Raw genomic sequence first — 21,679 nt, 5'->3', positions numbered from 1 at the left:
TTTTTCCACTGTTTTCTGAAACATTCCATTTTAAACTTATTAAGATTGATTTTTGAGACATTCAGTACAGGACGATGATTTTTCGTGCTTCAAGCATTTCCAACAGATGCTATCACAAGTTTAGTATTGACTTTGCTTGTGGAAGAATGTTTTCAAAATATTGGTTAAGAGACCAACTTATTTGCAGAGAGGGCTAGAGCCAAACACATTAATGATTTGTTTTTAAGTCTGTCCCCAGATATGAGGGTTGTCTGAAATTGAACACTGCCTTGTATTTGTATCAGTTTTTACTTTTTTTGTATCACTTTTTGCTCTCCTATTAGCTGCATGTACTTCCTTTTGCTCACTGGCATTTGGTGAGTTGGGCTTTCTCAGTGCTGCCTTCTTTTCTAATGGTAAGGTAATAAACTCTTGATGCTGTATTATCTCTTTTTTCTTTTTTTAATGCCACCATGTTACTGTTAGGTTGAAATAAACAATATTATATGCTTCAGTCTGTTAACAATTTGCTAGGCTAAGACTTTCTAACTTTCTTATGTTACGAAAACCTTGCATATATCTGAAGTGAAAGAGTCTGAAGTTTGTTTTACAGTTTTAGCTAAATCATCCCAATTCCTGATCGTCTGTAAATTCAACCCGCATGGTGGTAATCTGCCTAGTTTTTTATATTAAATTATTTCTTCAATTTGTTTTAATATAATGCAGATTTAACAGGGAGGTGCTATTTTGTAGGAGGAGACTAGGAGAGAGGAGAGTGCGGGATCAGTTTTTCTGTTGTGTAGAACTAAATTAGGCTAGGTTACAAAATGTGATTTGGTTTCCTTTTCTTTCCTGGGTAGCTGCTACTTTCTTTCATTTTTTTGTGATGAAAGAAATGGCTTTTAAGGTGATAGGCATTGAGAAAAATTACTTCCTTAGCATTAGAGAACCTCTGAGAGTTGCTTCTCCTGCTCAGCCAATTTGGGGCTACGAGAATGGAGATGAGTAGAAGGTTTAAGCTGGGGCTCTCATCCAGCTTGGAGAATTCCCTGACACTCTAGTACCAAGGGTCAAGAGTTGACTATCCTTTGCAAATATTTATTTATGGAGTTATTTTCCAAATTAAGCAAACTAGCAGATAGTTTTGTGTTTTCCCTTATCCTTCTCCCCTGCAACTTCTACCTTTAGATCTTTAGATGATTTTATAGAAGGATGGGTTTTTTTTTTTTTGGTCATTTATTTTTAAGTTATTGGAATTATCTATGGGGGAAATGTGTACGTTTTTATATAGAAGTATGAAGTTTTTCTTTCCCAGCATTCTCCTTGTGAGCTCTTTGGATCTTATTTTAATATAAGTGCCCCCGCCCCCCGCCCCGCCTTCATGTTAATAGCCAGTGTTAGCCTTCTGGAAGAAAAATAAGAACATATGAAATGGCATGACTTCTGTTTACAAGTAGTTTTAACTATTTGTGTTAAGACATATACTGATGCTGTCCCTGGTAACCCCTCAACAAAAGTAGATTGTGGATATTAACATAAAGTTGAAAGTAGTTCACTATTAGTAACTAGTCTTTGTTAGTAATAGGCTTGGGTATAAATCATTCTTTCTTTCTTTCATCTCTTTAATAGTAGCAAGGAGAAAATTAACTATCTGAATTAACACCAGCTAGTTAGTGTGATGATTACAGTTATGTGGATGTTTGTTTGTATGACTTCCATGGGGGCGTCTAGACTAAAAAAACAAAAAAAACAAAAAACTCGAAGGGTTATTCTTGTTACATAATCATATGCAAGTAGTAGTGAATACTGCTGGATGGAATAAAGCCTCAGTTATTTAGAGTATAGCATCATGCCCAGGGAGCCCTAGCTCCGTAGAAAGCAATATCAAATTACTGAAGGGCCTTATTTTACTATTCCAAGTATTCAGGTGGTAAGTAGTTTACTCCTGCATTGTCCAAAATAGGTCAAACCCCAACCCTAAACTGACAAACATTTCTGGTGTATATATCTTTTTCTTTTTCCCTCCCTCCCTCCTTCCCTCCCTCCCTTCCTTCCTTCCTTCCTTCCTTCCTTCCTTCCTTCCTTCCTTCCTTCCTTCCTTCCTCCTTCCTTCCTTCCTTTTTCTTTTTCTTTTTCTTTTTCTTTTTTTTTAAGACAGGATCTCACTCTGGTTGCACAGTCTGGAGTGCAGTGGTGCAATCTTGGCTCATTGCAGCCTTGACCTCCCAGACTCAGGTGATCCTCTCACTTCAGCCTCCTAAGTAGTTGGGACTACAGGCATGCACCACCATGTTCGGCTAATTATTTGTATTTTTAGTAGAGATGGGGTTTTGCCATTTTTCCCAGACTGGTTTTGAACTCTTGGATTCAAGGAATCTGCCTGCCTTGGTCTCCCAGGGTGCTGGGATTACAGATATGAGCCACCATTGCCTGGCCCTTTTGGTGTATATCTTGAAAAATGTCATAAAAATGGTGTGTTTACAGACTGAAAGAAGATGGAAATATATTTAGGTTTCTACTTAGACTAGTGTTGTATTTGTATTTGGGAAGGAACTTTGTGTTGTTTCGAGGAACTTACTCGTTTTTGGTTTCGATGGGAGAATAGATGCCTATAGTCATCTGCGTGTGGGGATGGCTGTCTTGTGTGACTGACTAGTTTGCTGTGGTCAGACATTGTCTCTGTGTCTGAATATGGCTTTGGTCCTGACCATGGGGGATTCAGAGATACAAATAAAACCGTTAAGAACATGGCTCTTGCTTCTTGTCATTTTTCCATAGAGTTTCAACTACTGTTACTTAGAGTCTGGCTAAGTTACTTTCTGAGATTGTAATAGCACTAATTCTAGTTAGACACTCATCTCTAGTCATTTCTTGCTTTTCCTTTAGTAAAAAGGAAAAGCTTACGAGCTAAGGTGCGCAGATAATGTGAATAAGCACTCAACATTTCTTTTAAAGGGGCACTTTTCTCATGTCACTGTACTCATAAATGCTGTCTCTTACTGCAGATTGAAATCACAGAAGATATTCGTGTTCTTCTTAAGAGAAAAAGAGGACATTTGTAAGTATTTGTCCTTTAGAAATTCTAAATGTGTAATTTTATTAGCTTTTTGAGAAAAGTGAGTGACCATACTAATGGGCATCTTGACTCTTATAGAGGAAAAACTCCACCAGTATTTATGACTGTGTTTAAAAAGGCACTATTTTATAGAGCAAAATAGGAAAACATTTTACCCTGTGCAGCTTCTAAAATTTAAACCATTTGCCACTCATTTGTAAAAGAGCAAGTGGTAATTAAAATCCAAGCAACATCTTTCTATTTGAGTCCTACCCAAAACTGGAGTGAGAGATTAGAGTTCCAGTTCTGACTACTGAGGCTTATAGAATATGTGTCTTTGGTAAACTACTTAGTCTCTCATTATCTCAGTTGCCTTATCTTTAAAATGGGTTTAGTAGTAAGTAGACAATCAGGGGTTCATTATTATTATTATTGTTGTTGTTGTTGTTGTTGAGACACAGTCTCCCTCTGTCTTCCAGGCTTGAGTGTAGTGGCGCCATCTCAGCTCACTGCAACCTCCGTCTCCCCCTCCTGAGTAGTTGGGATTACAGACAAGTGCCACCATGCCCAGCTTTTTTTTGTATTTTTAGCAGAGATGGGGTTTCACCATGCTGCCCAGGCTGGTCTTGAACTCCTGGCCTCAAGTGATTATCCCGCCTCAGTCTTCCAAAGTGCTGGATTACAGGCGTGAGCCACCACACCTGTCCTCAGTGGTTCGTTATTATTGATGAAGTTAAATCCATAGCAGTTTATGCTTGCCCTGATGCATTGAAGCTTATTGTTTTCTTTTTGTTGTTGTTGTTTGTTTTTTGCCCCAAGATGGAGTCTTACTCTGTCACCCAGACTGGAGTGCAGTGGCATGATCTCGGCTCACTGCAACTTCTGCCTCCTGGGTTCAAGCAATTCTCCTGCCTTAGCCTCCTGAATAGCTGAGATTATAAGTGCCCACCATGGCGCCTTGCTAATTTTTGTATTTTTACTAGAGCAGGGGTTTCACCATGTTGGCCAGGCTGGTCTGAAACTGCTGACCTTGTGATTCGTCCACCTTGGCCTCCCAAAGTGCTGGGATTACAGGCGTGAGCCACCATACCAACCTGAAGCTTATTCTTTGAGAGACAGCCACAATGTATACTTGCGCCAAAGCTTATTGAAGAATAAACTTCAATGTATTGGGACAAGTATACGTTGAGGCTGTCTCTCAAACTGATTTAAGTGTATTTCTGATCTTCATAAATTTTTAAGTATATGTTTCGTTGAGGCATCTATTCTAGACTACAATATGGAGTAAAAGAAATACAACAGAGCACTTAAAATTAAAATCATAGTGTTTGAGGCTTGGACTTTGAAATTTACCTATTCCCATAATCCCCAATTATTGACTTTTAGACCAGTGCTGGTTAGTGAAAACATTTTCACTGGTCCATGGTGAAGTGAGAAAAATAAGGACAGCAGATCATGAGTTTTTAAAAGCTAAACATGTTCACTTTAAAGGAGTGCTTCTTATAGAATATATCTTTCTAATTTAGGGGAATTAAACATGTTCTTTATCTCGTGAAATGATGGTGATAGTAAATGGTAGGGCTTTCAAAAAAATTCATGCTCGGCAAAACAACAACAACTTGGTAGCTCTGTGTCATTTCCCCCTACGATTCTTCTTTCTGTTACGGTTTTTACTGTTTTGTGATATCTTAAAATATGAACCCAACTTCTCATTTTACAGATGAGGAAACAGACATTAAGAGGTTAATTTGTTCCAGGTCTTACAGCTCAGCAGCTTGTGAACCAGGACTAAAACCCTATATGTGATACTGTCTCTCTAGAATTCCTGGTCTTCTGAAAATTGCTTTCATTTTAATAGGTTATAAATTTGAAACTGAAGATATAGTAGTTCTTATGTGCTAATAACTATTTTTGATTTCCAAGTATAAAGAAATTCAAAAGACCATGTTCTTGTATAGCGAAGTGCTGAAGTCCACTGATTAGCCTGCATTTGAAGAATCTTAAACATGGCCAAAGATTTTTATCAACAGATCAGAATTAGCTGTCACCAAATTCAGCTACTTAGGTGTTACACGCTCCCCAATGACTGACAAAGAAGTTAAAATATCAGTAAAGTTATTATTTCCTTTTGGAAGTTGACAGACTATACTGCCACTGTGAAGTGTAGTATTCAAACTTCTGTAGTTAATTTAACTACAGAAAGTACTGTTTTCTCTCTCACAGATTCACACCCACACACACAAATCAATCTGCAGCCCATCTAGATTTGGAAGGGAAAAAACTACCAAGGTAAAGAGTAGAAGTTACCAGAAACATTGGCATGAACATATCTGGCCAGTTGTGTTCAGGAGATTGCAGATAGTACTCTGTGACACTTTGGAGGCTCCCCATTAATTGCCTTTGTCTGAACTTTCCCAAAGTATGTTTCAAAATGGAAATAATTAACTTCCTTATCACCCTTGTCTCACTCATCTTACTGAAACATAAGCCAGATAAACAAATGAATGTGGAGGGAGAGAACAGAATGCAATGTATTCCCAATCCTAATGCGGAGACATTAACTCTAGGGGTACTTTTCCATGGCTTCTTATATTTGGCTTTGTGTGACTTACTTCTTTACGTAGGAATTCTTTAATTTCTGAAATGTCAGACATACTCAAAATGAAATGCTAATAAGGATAAAATGCATTTTTGAATTACCTGCTGTCTTTAGAATATGTGTCCTTCTGTTCTTTACTACAGCTAATATGTGAGCGTTGACTATATGGCCATGAAATTTCAATATTCAACAGATTATTGAATAATCTGTCTTTGAGTTCTTTAATTAGAATCACTTCTAAGATCCATTTAATACTGAAAAGCAGAATGAGTTTTTTGTTTTTTTAATCACGTTACAATTTTGTATTATGGTAGTCAGGCAGCTGAATTATAGTCATTTATTTGGCCATTTTATAAGAAATGGTTTAAGACTACATTGTTGCATAATTTATTAACAGTCTGACATATTGGAAAGAACATTCATAAACTAACCTATTAAACCGGTTCCTCCTCTAGCAGATGGGGAGGGCAGATCATGTGGCAAAAAAGGGCATAGTTGTAAAATTCTCCCTGTAACATGAAGATATTCCTATGGGAAATACTACTGCTGCTTAAAGACTTTTTTGAAACCTACACTCATAGTTGAAAGCCCTAAGTTGTATTACTTTATTATAATAAATATGTAAGATTACAGGAAATAGATGTAAAACCTGTAGATATTTTGTATATTCTTCACTTGAAGAAAACACATTTGTTATAAAAGTTAACTTTAAAGTTAAATTCTATAACCCAATTATTTTTGGTTAACTTCTGTTAAAATCATGCATATATCCCAACAGAGAAAAAGCACCCAGTAAATTGAAGACTTTGTAGATAAAATAAGTCTCCACTGTGGTACAATGGGCAGTTTAATTTAGCAGCAAGGTTTTGTGTACAGGGACCTGCAGCAGTTACTCTTTAGCATCAGTTGGACAACAGTGACATTGTCATTGTGCTATCTGCTGCCCTTCTACAGCACTGAACCATTTGTATTGCTCTCTAAACACATATCACCCAGAACTTAGTTTTTGTCCCTTTTTCATTATGTTTAATAAAGTTTGATTACAGGTGCCACCTCTAGCCTGATTTATCCTCAAGATTCCTTAGATGTAAGCTTTGGATTAAATTATTTACAACCAATTATTGGATTATATACAACCAATTCCCAGCTTTTGAAAGCTACATTTTTAAAAATCAAGTATATCTTGATCACTTGAAATGAGGAATAGATGTATAATTATACACAGTGTATGTGAAGTGTGTAGGCAGCAGCATTGGCTCCTAGAGCTCCTCATTTTAACATATACAGATAGGATACCGATTATAACATCCTATGACCTAGAAACAACATTATCTGATGCATGCTGGGGATCTTCTTAAGGCATGATGGGAGGGAACTCACTGTAGAGCATTAAAAGTATCTTCAACATGGCAGCTGAGGTGCTTTCTTTACTGGGAAAAGCTGCAAAGAGACTGGCAGAATGGCGAATTCAGGAGTTAATACCTCTCCAGGTGATGAAGTAAACAGGTTCAGTTTATCTTGTGAAAGACGCACCCAAAGATCAGTCATAATTGTGAAAAGCTTTCAATCAAACTAGCCAGGCACAGGTGTAATGTGTTGGTATACGGCATCTATATAGTCATCTTAGGTTTTGTTTTGCTTTTCTTGGTTTTAAAATGTATTTATTATATTATTATAATTACTGTATATTTGAGCTTAAGGTTTGATTGCACAAGTTATTTTATATTGAATAGACTGCTTGTTATTTGCAGTATAACAATTTGAATCAGATGAGACAAGTGCTGTAATGATACATGTATTTTACATGATATTTCATCTTGCAGACTGATGAAAGATCTTGTTAGCAACTCTTAGTGCCTTTATTTTCTTAAGGCATTGTCATTCTCTAAGTTTTAATGTTAAAGTATAAAGTTAATTGTAATGTCTCTTGTAAAGTTTGATTTCATTTACAAAGTGAAACCATTCTTAACCTAGTAGTTGAGCTTTCTCTTGTATGTTTTACAATCATTCCAAAACAATTTGGAAGTTTTTAATAGTGTGTTAAAGAAAGTAAGATTTTAAGGAAGCACTCCGCCCCTTTACAAAAGTCTTTGTGATGCAACATTTAGAAATATGATCTTTTAAAGTACAGCAAGTATTCTTACCTGTTTAATCTCTTGGAGCTTTTATAATTGTTTCCTGATTTCATGTTTACTAGTTACAACTAATCTGTTTCAGAAGGCAAATTGTCTCTTTATTTGGTGTTTAAATTACTCTTAAATAATGTGTAACTTGAAAATGAAACTTTAAAAAAGTAGCACTTATATTGTTAATTGTTGATTTTCAAATTGATTTAAAAACTATCATAAGATCTTATGTCAAGGACAAAGTTAATTTGTCACTACTATATGTTTCAACTTGGCAGATGCATGGATCCTTGCTTGGTTTAGTTCATTTTCTAAAACTTTTGAAAAAATGTCTTGGCATTAACCAACTGCAGTTCAGTAGTTTTTCTCTTTCATTCTCAAATTGGTGTTGTGTCACATGCTTCTGGGTAAGACGATTTCTTCTTTTAAATTCAGACTTTAATTAATATGTAGTGTCTGTTTACTTTGTGTACTAGAGCTTAATGTATCACTAATGCTTTTTGTATTTAACCTATCTTGGAGTGTTTGAAGTAACTGGAATGAAATACTTATTAAATCTCACCTCAGAACAAAAAAATAAAATAAAATTGAATCTGATTTTCACTAAAACTTCTAGTACTTACTAGACATCTAGACAGCCCCCGCCCCCAAGCAAAATGTCTTAGGATGTAGGACAGATCATTGCTCAAAATTGTTGCCAGTATTTCTTCATATCCAAAGTTTGTCACTCTCACTTATTTAGATTATACCAGTATGACTAGGATCACAGACAACTGAGCTAAAAACATGGACTTTAAAATCAAATCGTCCTGGGTTCAAATCTCTACTCAGCTGTGCTATCTTGGGCAACTTAATCTCACTGAGTCTGTTATATCTTTAAAATGAAGGTACTACCTCAAAGGAGTTTTCTGAAGGATTAAATGAGATAATAGATCTGAAGGACTTAGCACAGTACCTAGCCTGTAGTAAATGCTCAGTACCTGGTTATTACTATGATTCCCATATGGAATGTTGAAGTTCAACAGGAGCAATTAACTATCCAGTGACTGAAGATAATGCCCTGCCTTTTTCTGGCTGACATACAAATACATGATCTCAAGGAAGCACCAAAGTCCATGTCCTCCTAATGGTGGGATAGCAGTATCACTCTTCATACATGGAAGGACTGCATACCTTTGTGAAAAGTATCAGTGAAGATGCACATAGTGCAAATTGTGTAATCGTCATGCTTTTATAACACCAATCTTTTTCCTCTGTGCAACAGGCAGTTTTTCCAGTTTCATATTTTCTATTAAGCAACTAACAACACATTGAAGTTTATTTTAATTACCAGGGATTTTAAGAGTATAGTATTTCCTAGGATGTTGACATGGACAAGTAATTGTTTTTAAGATGATTAAAGTTAGCTACCTTCATGTTATTGTACTTGCATATATTTTTACCTTATAGATTCAGAACAATTCCGGTACATTCTTAATTCAGTAAACAGTTTTATTGAAGCTAACACATGGAGGCACTGTTCCAGTCACAGATTCAGCATCAAATGAGACAAACTCTCTGCCTTGTGAAGCTTATATCTACTGGGGGCATAGACAGTAAACATGAAAAATAAAACATGGTATATTAGTGAAAAGTACTATGGACAAAAAATAATGCAAGTAAGGGACAGAAAGTGTGGGGAGTCCAATTTTAAAAGAAGGTGGTTGGAGAAATGCCTCACTGAGGAGGTGTTCTTTGAGTAAAGAAAAAAAAAGAGGCAAGAGAATAAGCTATGTAGGTGTCTTGGAAGAATATTCCAGGCAGAGAGAACATCAAGTACAAAGGCCATGAGGCAGGAACAAATGGGATTGCAGAACAGTGTTCCAGGGAAAGAGTACTAGGAGGTGAAGTCATAACCTTGGGGTAGGGGAAAGATTATATCGTCTTGTAGGTTATAGTAAGGACTTTAGCTTATATTCTGGGTGAGTCATATGGGAATTCTTTGAAAGATTTTGAGCAGAGGAATGGTATGATCTAACTTACATTTTGAGAATAGTACTGTGTCTTCTGAGTTTAGAATTTTTTGTGGGGGTACGAGGTGGAAGCAGGGAGACGCGATCAGCTATTCCATTTATCCACTTGAGAGATGATAGTGGCTTAAACCAGGATGGTAACAGTGGAGGTGGTGAGAAGTAGTTGAATTAGATTCAACTGTTTTATAAGTCAAACCATTAGGATTTGCTGATAAATTGCCTGTGGAATGTGTGAGAAAGAGGGGGGTAAAAGGGTGAATCTAAGGTTTTTGGTCAAAGCAAGTGGAATATATAGAGATGGGCAAGACTGGGTGAGATAGGATTGTGGAAAGATGATCTCAGTTTTAAACATGCTAAGTTTGAGGTATTTAACTGACATCTAAGTGGATCCATTGAGGAAACAGTTGGATATACAAATCTAGTGTTTAAGGCAGACTTCCAGGCTTGAGGGAGAAATTTGGAAGTCATCACAATATATATGTGGTATTTAAAATTGTGAGATTCAAGGACCAAGCCCCATACCATTTAAAGGCCAGGAATATGAGGAAGAAGCAGGAAAAAAAAAAAAAAAAAACCCGAAAAGGAATAGCCAGGGAAGTAGGAAGAAAACCTGAAGAATATGGTCTCCTGGAAGCTAAGTGAAGAAGTTTAAAGCAGAAGAGGGCTCAGCTGTGTTAAAGGCTGCCCGTGGGTCAAGGAAGAAGAGAACTGAGCTTTAATTGACCTTTGGATCTAATAGCATGGAAGTTATTGGAGACCCTGATGAGGAGAACAAGTTTATAGAGTGGTAGGAGACGTAAGCCTGATTGTAGTAGGTTCAAGAGAGAGTAGGAGAGAACTGGGAGACAGAGAGCCATAGACATGTCTTTCAAGGAATGCCAAAGAGATAGAAAATAAATGGGCTATAGCTGAAAAGAAGGTGCAAGGGAGGGAATGATTTTTAAGATGAAAGAAATAACAGCTGGTTATGATGCTGAAGGGAATGGTTCAGAAGAGCAGGGAAAATTAATGAGGAAGGAAGAGAGGGAAGAATTGGTAGAGTAGCACTTCCATGTCCTTATAAAGACAGGGTGTAATGCACAAGTGAAGGGGTTGGCCTCAGCTTGGAGCATCAACAGTTCATCCATAGTCACAGGAGAGAAAAACAGCATGTGGCCACAGATGTGATTAGGTGGGTAGATGTAGCAGTGAGACTCTGTGGAAATTCTCTTTGGACTGTTGCTGTTTTTTCTGCAAAATAGGTCAGCTGCTGAGAATGAGTCTGGATGAGGAATGTTGGTGGTCTGAAGAGAGTAAAGTATGAAATCCAGAGGAGTGGGCCAGTGAGTGTACTAGTGCAGTGTGGTCTCTCTGCATCAGGGAGAGGCCATTTGAGGTAGCAATCACAAATTTAAAATGAGAGATTCAGCACAGTTGTGTGTTTCTCACAGCAAATTCAGCTGCATAGGTACAGGTACAGATTAGGTGGAGAATTGGCTAGGATAGAACCAGGCTGTGGTTAAGATGATTAAGTACAACCAAGTGAGGGCGTGGCAAGAGAGATGAGAGTATTTATCAGGGACTGAGCATGATTGCCTATGGAATTTAAGAGGAAGAAGACAAAGGTTTCTCCCAAAAGCACTATAAAGGAGGCAATATAAGCAGTATTCCTGTTTTACAAATGAAGCCACTAATACAGACCTTTCTTTTTTAAATTATACTTTTAAGTTCTGGGATACATGTGCAGAACGTGCAGATTTGTTACATACGTATACGTGTGCCATGGTGGTTTGCCGCACCCATCAACTCGTCACCTACATTAGGTATTTCTCCTAATGCTGTCCCTTCCCTAGCCCCCCACTCCCTGACAGGCCCCTGTGTGTGATGTTCCCGTCCCTGTGTCCATGTGTTCTCATTGTTCAACTTCCACTTATGAGTAAGAACATGCAGTGTTTGATTTTCTGTTCCTGTGTTAGTTTGCTGAGAATGATGGTTTCCAGCTTCATCCATCTCCCTGCAAAGGACATGAACTCATCCTTTTTCGTGGCTGCATAGAACCACATTTGAAACCCAGATCTGTGAGCCTAGAAAATTTTTGTTGTTTCTCTTATGAGACATTATATTCTGCCTAATGATGGGTATGATGCTCAGCATCATACCCTTACCACCAACTCTTTTTTTTTTTTGAAGTAAAATGAAATGTTTAAATGTTTTTTGAAATGAATTTATCAATAGACTGAGTATAACCCCTGACAAGGAAGTATTTAAGATGATAGGCAAAACTGGGCAGAGGCTGTCTAGTGTACTTGAAAGAGCACTGGGTGCTCGATTTGTGCTCTACCATTCATTTGCTTCTCTGTAAGATGAGGGATCAGACAGTATCACTTGTTCAAATATTCAGCTGAACTGGAAGTTCCAAGGAGTACCTTCAGGGGCTGTCATAGCCTCCCCTACCAGAGCAGCTATGCTTTTTGCTTTCATCTACACTTGTGTTTTTGTATCGATATAAGATTCTATTCAAATGGGATGACCCATGACCCCCTCACTACCTGCAGAAAGAATTTGAAAACCTCTAGACTAAATGATCTCTCTGGTTTCTTCTCACCTGAATGTTCTTTGAGCCTTGCCTACTCTGTGTGTGTGTGGGGGTGTGTGTGTGCATGCAATGTGTGTATGTCTGTACTAACCATTATGAGGATTACCTAGAAAGCATTTCCCTTTCTCCAAGACTTAAGGCAAGTATGTATAAAAGATTAAATTTATGTAACATCAATAACTAAAAAACATACAGTGCAGTTTAAATCCAACTAAAGTATAGGCTCTTCAAAAGCTATTTTCTATTTCTTTATATATCTTCAGCCTTAAGTCTGAAGAGTTCTCAATTGAGGATAAGGTGGTACTCACCCCTTAGGGGCATTTTGTAAATCTGAAGACATGCTTTTATGTCTGCTAATATTGTCTCTGAGAATGTATGTATTGAAACAACTATTTTTTTAAATTTTAAATTAGTTTCTTTATGGTACTCTTTTATAGTACCAGTAAGAAATTATTTTTTAAAATGGTATGTTGGTAGATTATGACTATCCTTTGATGTTTATGAAGAGGTATCACAAAATATTTGTCATAAGAAAGAGGTATTGGGTTTGATATGGTTGAGAACTACTGGTCTGTGTTCTATACTAAGGCATCCAGAAGTTTGGAAGTGATGGTAGTATAATCATATATCAGATTGAGTGGTAGATACTGCTAATGATGTGTGAAATTAGAAAAATTAAAGATTGTTCTGGACTTGAGTAGCCATGAAATCTTCAGTGGGAGGAGAGGATTGTTAGAGGTGATCTTACATTCAGCACTATGATTAAACACTTGACATGACACACCTTATCTTGAAGAAATGAATGACCAGACTTGTCCAAGAGACTGAGAAAGTACTTTCCAGGTAGGGTAAATCATAGAATTTAAAGCTGGAATGGCCCTAAGAATCACCTAGGCCAGACATTTTTAGTTCAGGGTTGTTGCCCTTTGAAGTTCATGGATGGATTTCAGGGAACTTGTGAATCACTTGAAATTGTGTCTGTCATTTAGCATGCCTTTCTGAGGGGAATTGGGTTCCTAGTTCTCATTCTCAAAAAGGCCCATCATCTCTAAGAGGTTAAGGCCTACTGATCTAGTGTGATCCCAGATTCATACAGATGGTTTGCTCAAGGTTACACAGCCAGTTAGGGGCAGAGATGAGGATTGACACCCGGTGACTTCTAGTTTCTTGCTGATTTCACTATACTCAGCTAAACTACATGAACAAAGGCACAGGCAGGATTAAGCTACAATTTTATATTAGATGGTATAAAAACAATCAACTAGCCTGGGGTCAATTGAATTAAGTCTGTCAGTCTGTTTCTACAAAAGTCGCAGAAGGATGGGCTTCAGTTTGTCTCTTCAAAGTGAACTAATATTTTGATTTTTCTTGTTGAAATATGCTACGACTCACCAAAGTAGCTTTCTCAGTTGAAGGTAAACTCTTTGAAAAATATTCCTATTCTTAGGCCGGGTGTGATGGCTCCCGCCTGTAATCCCAGCACTTTGGGAGGCCATTGAGGGCAGATCGCTTGAGCCCAGGATTTTGAGAACAGCCTGAGCAGCATGGAGAAACCCCATCTCTACAAGAAATGCAAAAACACTAGCCAGGCATGGTAATATCAGTACATCTGTGTTCCCAGCTGCTCGGGAGGCTGAGGTGGGAGGATCTTTTGAGCCCTGGAGGCAGAGGTTGCAGTGAGCTGAGATCACACCACTGCACTCCAGCCTGTGTGACAAAATGAGACCTTGTCTCAAAAAAAAAAAAAAAAAAGCAAAATTACTATTTTTGAGCCTGTTTCCGCAGTTTCTTTCCAATGGCACTGTTTTTCTAACCTGCAGCAGCCCCCAGCTTTCTGCGTAATCCAATCAAAATTACTTTGCCTGATTTGTTAAATCTTGTAACTACCATAGCATATTTAGTCAAGCATATTTAGCGTATTTAGTGTATGCTGTGCCCCAGTCAGACTAGTGTCCTTGCTATTGGTACTTCCTATTCTCCCAAAGTCCTTTCATTCCCACCTTTGTATCTTTTTTCGTACAGTCCCTGAGCCTGGAATGCCTTCCATTCCTCTTTCATTTCTAGGTACCCAACATAAGGTCCAGCTTAAATCTAATCTCCACAACGCCTCTCCTAGTTACTCTTGGCCATTTTGCACTTCCTGTGAACTCCTTTTGCATTTATTGCTTATATTACTGCCTATACTGCATGTGGTAGTTATGTATTAGTTATGTATTACCACAAGGCTTTTCAGTGGAAATGCTTTAGTGGTCACCTTGGGAGTTGGGATTCAGGGAATTCTGGGGCAGGACTCTAGACATCCCCAAACCCTGTTTTGGCCAGAGCAACTCCACTTTTTAGTATTATATATGGGCAGTTTGCAGTAGTGTTTATTAGAAGAGATGGTTTAGTTGCACCCCCTGTCCCCATGCCCCCAAACAGTTTCAAAAACACTGGATCTATCTTGTGTGATAGTTGACTCATAAATGTTAACTTATAATGGCCAAGGGCCAGGAATTAATACTACTTCAGTCTTGTATTACCACTCCTAGGCAACTGGTGCAGTTTTGAGCACAAAGTGGACATACAGGAAATGATTTTACAACTGTATTGATCCCATATGGGAAACAGGAGATAGTAAATAGCATTACCTGAGAAATGTACCTTAATGAAGAACTCAGAATAATGTTTCTGGGTTGACCTTTGAGAAATAAATCTAAGTTGGTAGTTTCTGCCCCTCCACCCCCCGCCTTTGGATATAAACTTAACACTATTTAAAGATGTCTAGTTTACATGCACATGTTTAAGAAAAATCTCATTGGCATACCCTGTTCTACCAAAGTTTTGCCAAACTTAAATATCATATTCATGCATTTGCGTAAGCATTAAGGTTGTTGTTCAACTCACAGAATGATATGCAGAGTACCACTACACCTAGGAATCTAGAAAAAATTAAATTCAGAAGTTGATGTGCTCAAAGACATTTATGTCAATAATGATTACAAATGGAAAATGCCAGCCTTTCAGACCAGTTATTTCAGCTTTCTGTAATTAATTGTGTAAACTAATAAAGACCTGAGTATTTAAATCAATTGTGCTATCAACTTGTTAATACTCTTTCTTTTTTTTTTTTTTTTCCTCCTGCTCTCTGCTTGGTTCATTGTCATCACCTACAGGCGTACTTTATTGTCGGCTTCCAAAGATTACTAACTTATCTGTATCACTTGAGATTGAACTGCCTTGACTGTACTGCTGTTCTTACTGCTGCTTCTATTATTGCCTTCTTCAGCAAAATAAGGCTTTCAAAAGCCAAAGAATAACAAGAAATAAGCACCATTTTAGAAGCCTTTCCACTATGAAACTTAAGCTAAATGTGCTCACCATTATTTTGCTGCCTGTCCACTTGTTAATAACAATATACAGTGCCCTTATATTTATTCCATGGTATTTTCTTACCAATGCCAAGAAGAAAAACGCTATGGCAAAGAGAATAAAAGCTAAGCCCACTTCAGACAAACCTGGAAGTCCATATCGCTCTGTCACACACTTCGACTCACTAGCTGTAATAGACATCCCTGGAGCAGATACTCTGGATAAATTATTTGACTATGCTGTATCCAAGTTTGGGAAGAAGGACAGCCTTGGGACCAGGGAAATCCTAAGTGAAGAAAATGAAATGCAGCCAAATGGAAAAGTTTTTAAGAAGGTAAAGTATTTTGGTGCTTTTCATTTATGTTTTAAAGAGTAAGACATTTGTTTTATTATAAATGGAGTGCGTTTTAAATATGCTGGCATTCTATTATAGTGCTGTGTAAAACTACTCAGAAGCCGTTCGTAGTTTCTTTATGTTCACTTAAGAGCATTTTTAGAGTTTTATGCTTTGGATAGTATTTTAATTGCTTATTTGAATATACTAATATTAGGGAATGTATCACTTTAACAGTTAATTCTTGGGAATTATAAATGGATGAACTACCTTGAAGTGAACTGCAGAGTGAATAACTTTGGTAGTGGACTCACTGCACTGGGACTAAAACCAAAGAACACCATTGCCATCTTCTGTGAGACCAGGGCCGAGTGGATGATTGCAGCACAGACCTGCTTTAAGTACAACTTTCCTCGTAAGTGCCTTGTGTTTTTGGAGCGGGGAGAGAAGGGTTTTTGCTTGCATGTGAAAATTGTTTTGAGATGCTTCTGTTTTCAGAGTAGGTGTTGTTTAGCCATTTTACACATAAATTACGTCCACAATACAGTATGTAATATTGTGGCTAAAAGATATCTGATAGCTCCTGTTAAATATAACTTTTAAGAACTAATACGGGAATTGGCAGCTTTAAGGGATATGATTTACACTTTTATTTTCCAATTGGAAATGAATTGTACCTGAAAGAGTTGGAATTTGGGGGTATTTTTCAGGGATGATATACAAAGAGTAATGATTAAAAGAACAAAAAACCATTTCTTAGGATAATTCAAGTTCATTGCTACACTTTGAGACCTCTTATTTGACTTATTCCATTTTACATGTGAAATATGCATGTGACAACTGGAATTGGCGTTAGATATGTTAGAAAGTAAAATTGAGTATGTTTCTAATGCTCAAGCATTTGTTGTTGCCACTGTTTAAGAAGTAAACAATGTATTGTTCCATACTAAGTACTCCGTTGTTTGTTGAATGAAATATAACACTGTAGGGTAGGATTGAAGAACTTAAATTTCAAACAAAAAATAGGTAATATGAAAATGATCCCCTATGTACCCATTACCCACTTTCAACGATCAACAGCTTGTGAAAAGTGGCTATTTTTAACCACGTTGTTTCTAGTTACCAATCTAGAGCTGAATTTTCAGTTCTTTCTAAGTTCAGCAAATGTCCTTTGATTCCAACTGATCTTGGTTTAAGTTTATGTTGTCTCTGGTGGCTCCTAAGGAGTAGGTCTCCTTGATCTCTCTAATTAAGGTGTGGAGGTCACCAATCACATTGGACATTGGACTCACTAAAGCAGCTTCTTAGAAGGAGTAAGAACATTATCTGTGGCTGATCTTATGACTTAAGATCCTCAAGATTTTCAAGGACTTATCCATTCTTTGGAGGCTATGGCCAGTGAAAGTGTGTATTAAGAGGAAGCCCTAGCTGGGCCAGTCTGACCTGAATTAAGAGTTCAGCCAGTACCAATTGGCCTTGAGCATCTTAATTGACAGATTTTTGATCAGCTGTGGCAGTGTGAGTGTTTCTTCAGGTTTAGGAAGTGAGAGTTCTGGGAATTTGTTTTTTTTTTTTTTTTTTTTTTTGAGGCGGAGTCTCGCTCTGTCGCCGGGACTGGAGTGCAGTGGCCGGATCTCAGCTCACTGCAAGCTCCGCCTCCCGGGTTTTACGCCATTCTCCTGCCTCAGCCTCCGGAGTAGCTGGGACTACAGGCGCCCGCCACCTCGCCCGGCTAGTTTTTTGTATTTTTTAGTAGAGACGGGGTTTCACCGTGTTAGCCAGGATGGTCTCGATCTCCTGACCTCGTGATCCGCCCGTCTCGGCCTCCCAAAGTGCTGGGATTACAGGCTTGAGCCACCGCGCCCGGCGAGTTCTGGGAATTTGTAAGGAAAACTTTGGGCTCCAAGGGAGTTTGAAGCAAGGTTGAAGGATGGTGACAGAGACTATGAAATCAAATTAAAATATGCAATGTCTTTGTGTCTCTAAGTGTACCTATTACTAAGGACTGACTTCAATAATATCCATTCCTAATAGATGTTTATTACTTAACATTTCTGTTTATTTTTATTATGCAGTTGTGACTTTATATGCCACACTTGGCAAAGAAGCAGTAGTTCATGGGCTAAATGAATCTGAGGCTTCCTATCTGATTACCAGTGTTGAACTTCTGGAAAGTAAACTTAAGGTAAATATGAAATATTCTTTTGATTCATGGTTGCATTGTCTGGCCGGACAGAAAAATATTCAGTAAGTGAATTTTTGTTGCAGGCTCAAATTTAATAGCTGGTTTTTTTCTTTCTGCCTAACAGACTGCATTGTTAGATATCAGCTGTGTAAAACATATCATTTATGTGGACAATAAGACTATCAATAAAGCAGAGTACCCGGAAGGTTTTGAGATTCACAGCATGCAATCAGTAGAAGAGTTGGGATCCAACCCAGAAAACTGTAAGTAAAGCAGTAGAAACAATTTTATTTACCTATTCCAGGTTAGTTATTTCGGTAGGTTAGGGAAACAAGTGATATGAGTAAATCCACAAAAGTTCTTTGACTGAAAAAAAAAGTTTAAAACTCTTTAAAAACCATCAAGACCATATATGATTAAGATTTTCCCTCCATTTCTCCTCAAAAAAAGTAAGTTAGTAAATTTCACTAAATGGTTGAGATGTAATCAGTGGTTCAGACTTTATGGCAGTTGCTGCCAAATGTTTCTTCATTTTTTAAATAACCCACTATAACCTTCCAATTTGGGCCTCATGAAAGAAAAATATCTCAGGCCTTCCATTCAGTAAACTTTCTGAAATAAATGCTTAATGCTAGTTATCTTAAGAATGTTTCAGAGGATGCAAAACTGTTTACCAAGATTAATGCTTGGATGTATTTTACCACTGAAGTGGTAGTTGGTATTTCATTTAAAGCAAGTAAGTGTACCTTGTAGCAAAATGTCAGTTGGCCATCAGGGCAGAGAGTTGAGGAAATTAATACTCCATTTGAAGAGTTTTCTTATCATGTTTAATGCCATGGTCATAATACCATACTATAATGAGGAAAGGATACATTTTTGCAGGAGAAAATGTTAGTCGAACCTCTACTCAGCTTCTGAACATTTTACTGTTAGAGAATGAACATGCGTTTATAATAACAGGTATAGATTATAGCTTTCTGCCATGTGTCCAGAATGGCAGAGAGTCTGAGATTTTACCCTGCTTGCCGGCAAACAGATGAGCCTGCAAAACTTCTTGGGGCCATAGACTTTTGGGTCTGAGATGGGGGACAGTTTTTTACTCACAACAATAGCAGTAGCCAGAGTATCATATCAACATTTGTGTCATAAGAGAGGAACTCTGAGCTTAAAGAGCCTGAATATCTTATTATCTTATTGTACTGGACAGTAAGCATGCCTGCTGTTTGCTCTGGGGAGAGACACTATCTCTTTGCAAATATCCTTGTGAAGATAGTCTGGAACAAAGTCAATGTCTCTGCTTGCAAGATGTGTGGAACATGAGATCCATAGAGAATTATTTCTCTACACCAGGTTGACCCTGTAAGACTGGGATAAACTTGACTGAAAAGTCCTGATTGGTAGGGATCAGTTGCAGTTCTGCTGATTCACCAAAGGGTGTTGGTAGCAAACTAAGGGGTCAGCAGTCTTCATAATTTTGTGTGAGCAATAATGTAATAGACCACATATCCCGCTTAGTTCTACTCATCTCTGCAGTAGATAGGATATATATGTTTTTCTGGTACAGACAGTTATTATGATGCCACTTTTTTGCATATTTACTTAAAAGTGGGCAGAAGCAAAAGTATCACATTATGTGCTAGATTAAGAATTTAGCGACTGCTGTTGCTTTGGTTAATCATCAGAGGAAATATGCAGTCCTTATGTGCTTGGTTTATAAACTATGAATATATCTTTAAAAAGCATTAAAATCAGCCAGTTTAAGTGTAACTATCTTTGTTTCAGTGGTATAGCTCACTGTTTTAAAAAAATTTTATTTTAATGTGTATAAAAATGTAAATAATCTGTGTAAAGGTTTTAAAATCTGATAATCCTGTTAAACTTGTATTTAATTCTGATGATATATCTGTGGCTTCTTAGCCACTTTGGTATATTCTTGGAAGGAAAAGTGGTTACTAGGTTAGCACTATACACTGTCTTGAAAGTGGAAGCTCCAGAGTGCTGTTTAAAACTTATCACTTTCGAATTTTAGCATTGGAGTCACCTTAAAGATCAGATCCAGTGGTTTTCAATCAGGGGCATGTATGAGAATCACTTGTGGAGCTTCGTTCTATCCCGGACATATTGAATCTGAATTTTCAGAAAGGAGGTTCAGAAATAGTATTTTATTTAAGTTCTGCAGGTGATTCTGATACCCACTAGGGGTTAGTAACCACAATCTGTCTAACTGTCTTATTTTAGAGATGAGAAACTGAGGCCTAAGAAGTTTATACACAATACTCTGTGCTCCTGATACTCCAAAGTCCCAGAAATCTTTCTACGACATTGCTCTGTATACAACACTGTGGAGAGGCAAAGCACAGACAGGGATTAGGTTAAACATCCAGAAAATGGGCCAAATTGAGTCCAAAATGCTCACTGTAACCAGAATTTGATAAACATTTTTGTTTTCTAGCCCAGGCTGGAGCACAGTGGTATGACCGACCATAGCTCACCATATTCCTAACCTGCTAGGCTCACCCAGTCCTCTTGCCTCATCCTCTTGAGTAGCAAGGACTGCAGGTGCATGCCACTGCATCCGGCTAACTTTTTTAGTTTTTGTAGAGACAGAGTCTTGCTATGTTGACCAGGCTGGTCTCAAAATCCAGGGCTCAAGGGATCCTCCCACCTTGGCCTCTCAAAGTACTACGATTACAGGCATGAGCCACCTCACCCAGTTCGTTTTGATGATTTAAAGCAAATACTGTCTATTGATAGTTTATCATTATGCAAAATCTAAATATCCTATTATTGTTTAGTAATTTAACTTTTGAACTGAAGTAAATGTGGTGTTTTTCATTCATTCATTTAGTGGGCATTCCTCCAAGTAGACCAACGCCTTCAGACATGGCCATTGTTATGTATACTAGTGGTTCTACTGGCCGACCTAAGGGAGTGATGATGCATCATAGCAATTTGATAGCTGGAATGACAGGCCAATGTGAAAGAATACCTGGATTGGGGTAAGATAGTTCTTTAACTTTCTTCTTAGAAATCAGAGTTCATGTTCAGCATTCTCTAAACTCGATCTATATGAAAATGATAAAGTTCTTCGTATTTCTAACTTCAAATGCCTTTTCAAGAATGGTTAAAATATTTCTCTTATTTTGTTTTAGACCAAAGGACACATATATTGGCTACTTGCCTTTGGCTCATGTGCTAGAACTGACAGCAGAGATATCTTGCTTTACCTATGGCTGCAGGATTGGATATTCTTCTCCACTTACACTCTCTGACCAGGTGACAAACTTTTCATATTGGCATGATTATATGATGCTGCATAGTTTGGCTTAGAACATAATACTAGGACACGAGATATTTTAATTCAGCTAAAGCTTTCTCCTTGACATCAAAATAGCTTCCATGAACAATATGTAGCTATAGGAAATTACCCTGTGGATGTGTTAGCATTGCTTTAGCTATATAT

The 21,679-nt window shown here is 37.6% G+C and overlaps 1 protein-coding gene across 3 annotated transcripts in view; it reads left to right on the top strand.

The window, feature by feature from the left end:
- Window positions 1-21,679, top strand: part of ACSL4 (acyl-CoA synthetase long-chain family member 4) — a 90,642-nt gene that overhangs the window by 35,569 nt on the left and 33,394 nt on the right. The window contains exons 2-9 of one of the 3 annotated variants that reach the window (XM_011951670.1): window positions 2,985-3,037; window positions 13,744-13,761; window positions 15,502-16,031; window positions 16,269-16,446; window positions 18,107-18,216; window positions 18,341-18,479; window positions 21,065-21,215; window positions 21,369-21,492. In XM_011951670.1, coding sequence (XP_011807060.1) covers window positions 15,681-16,031; window positions 16,269-16,446; window positions 18,107-18,216; window positions 18,341-18,479; window positions 21,065-21,215; window positions 21,369-21,492 — 1,053 coding nt within the window. In that variant the 5' untranslated portion in view covers window positions 2,985-3,037; window positions 13,744-13,761; window positions 15,502-15,680. The remainder of the gene's footprint in view (window positions 1-2,984; window positions 3,038-13,743; window positions 13,762-15,501; window positions 16,032-16,268; window positions 16,447-18,106; window positions 18,217-18,340; window positions 18,480-21,064; window positions 21,216-21,368; window positions 21,493-21,679) is intronic. The other 2 variants (XM_011951671.1, XM_011951672.1) reach the window with 2 other exon arrangements.

The sequence above is a fragment of the Colobus angolensis genome, unplaced genomic scaffold (genome assembly GCF_000951035.1).
Source record: "Colobus angolensis palliatus isolate OR3802 unplaced genomic scaffold, Cang.pa_1.0 Scaffold324, whole genome shotgun sequence".
In the NCBI taxonomy this organism is placed as follows: domain Eukaryota; kingdom Metazoa; phylum Chordata; class Mammalia; order Primates; family Cercopithecidae; genus Colobus; species Colobus angolensis.
Note: the sequence above shows the minus strand (reverse complement) of the source record. Positions and strands in the feature narration are given on the sequence as shown.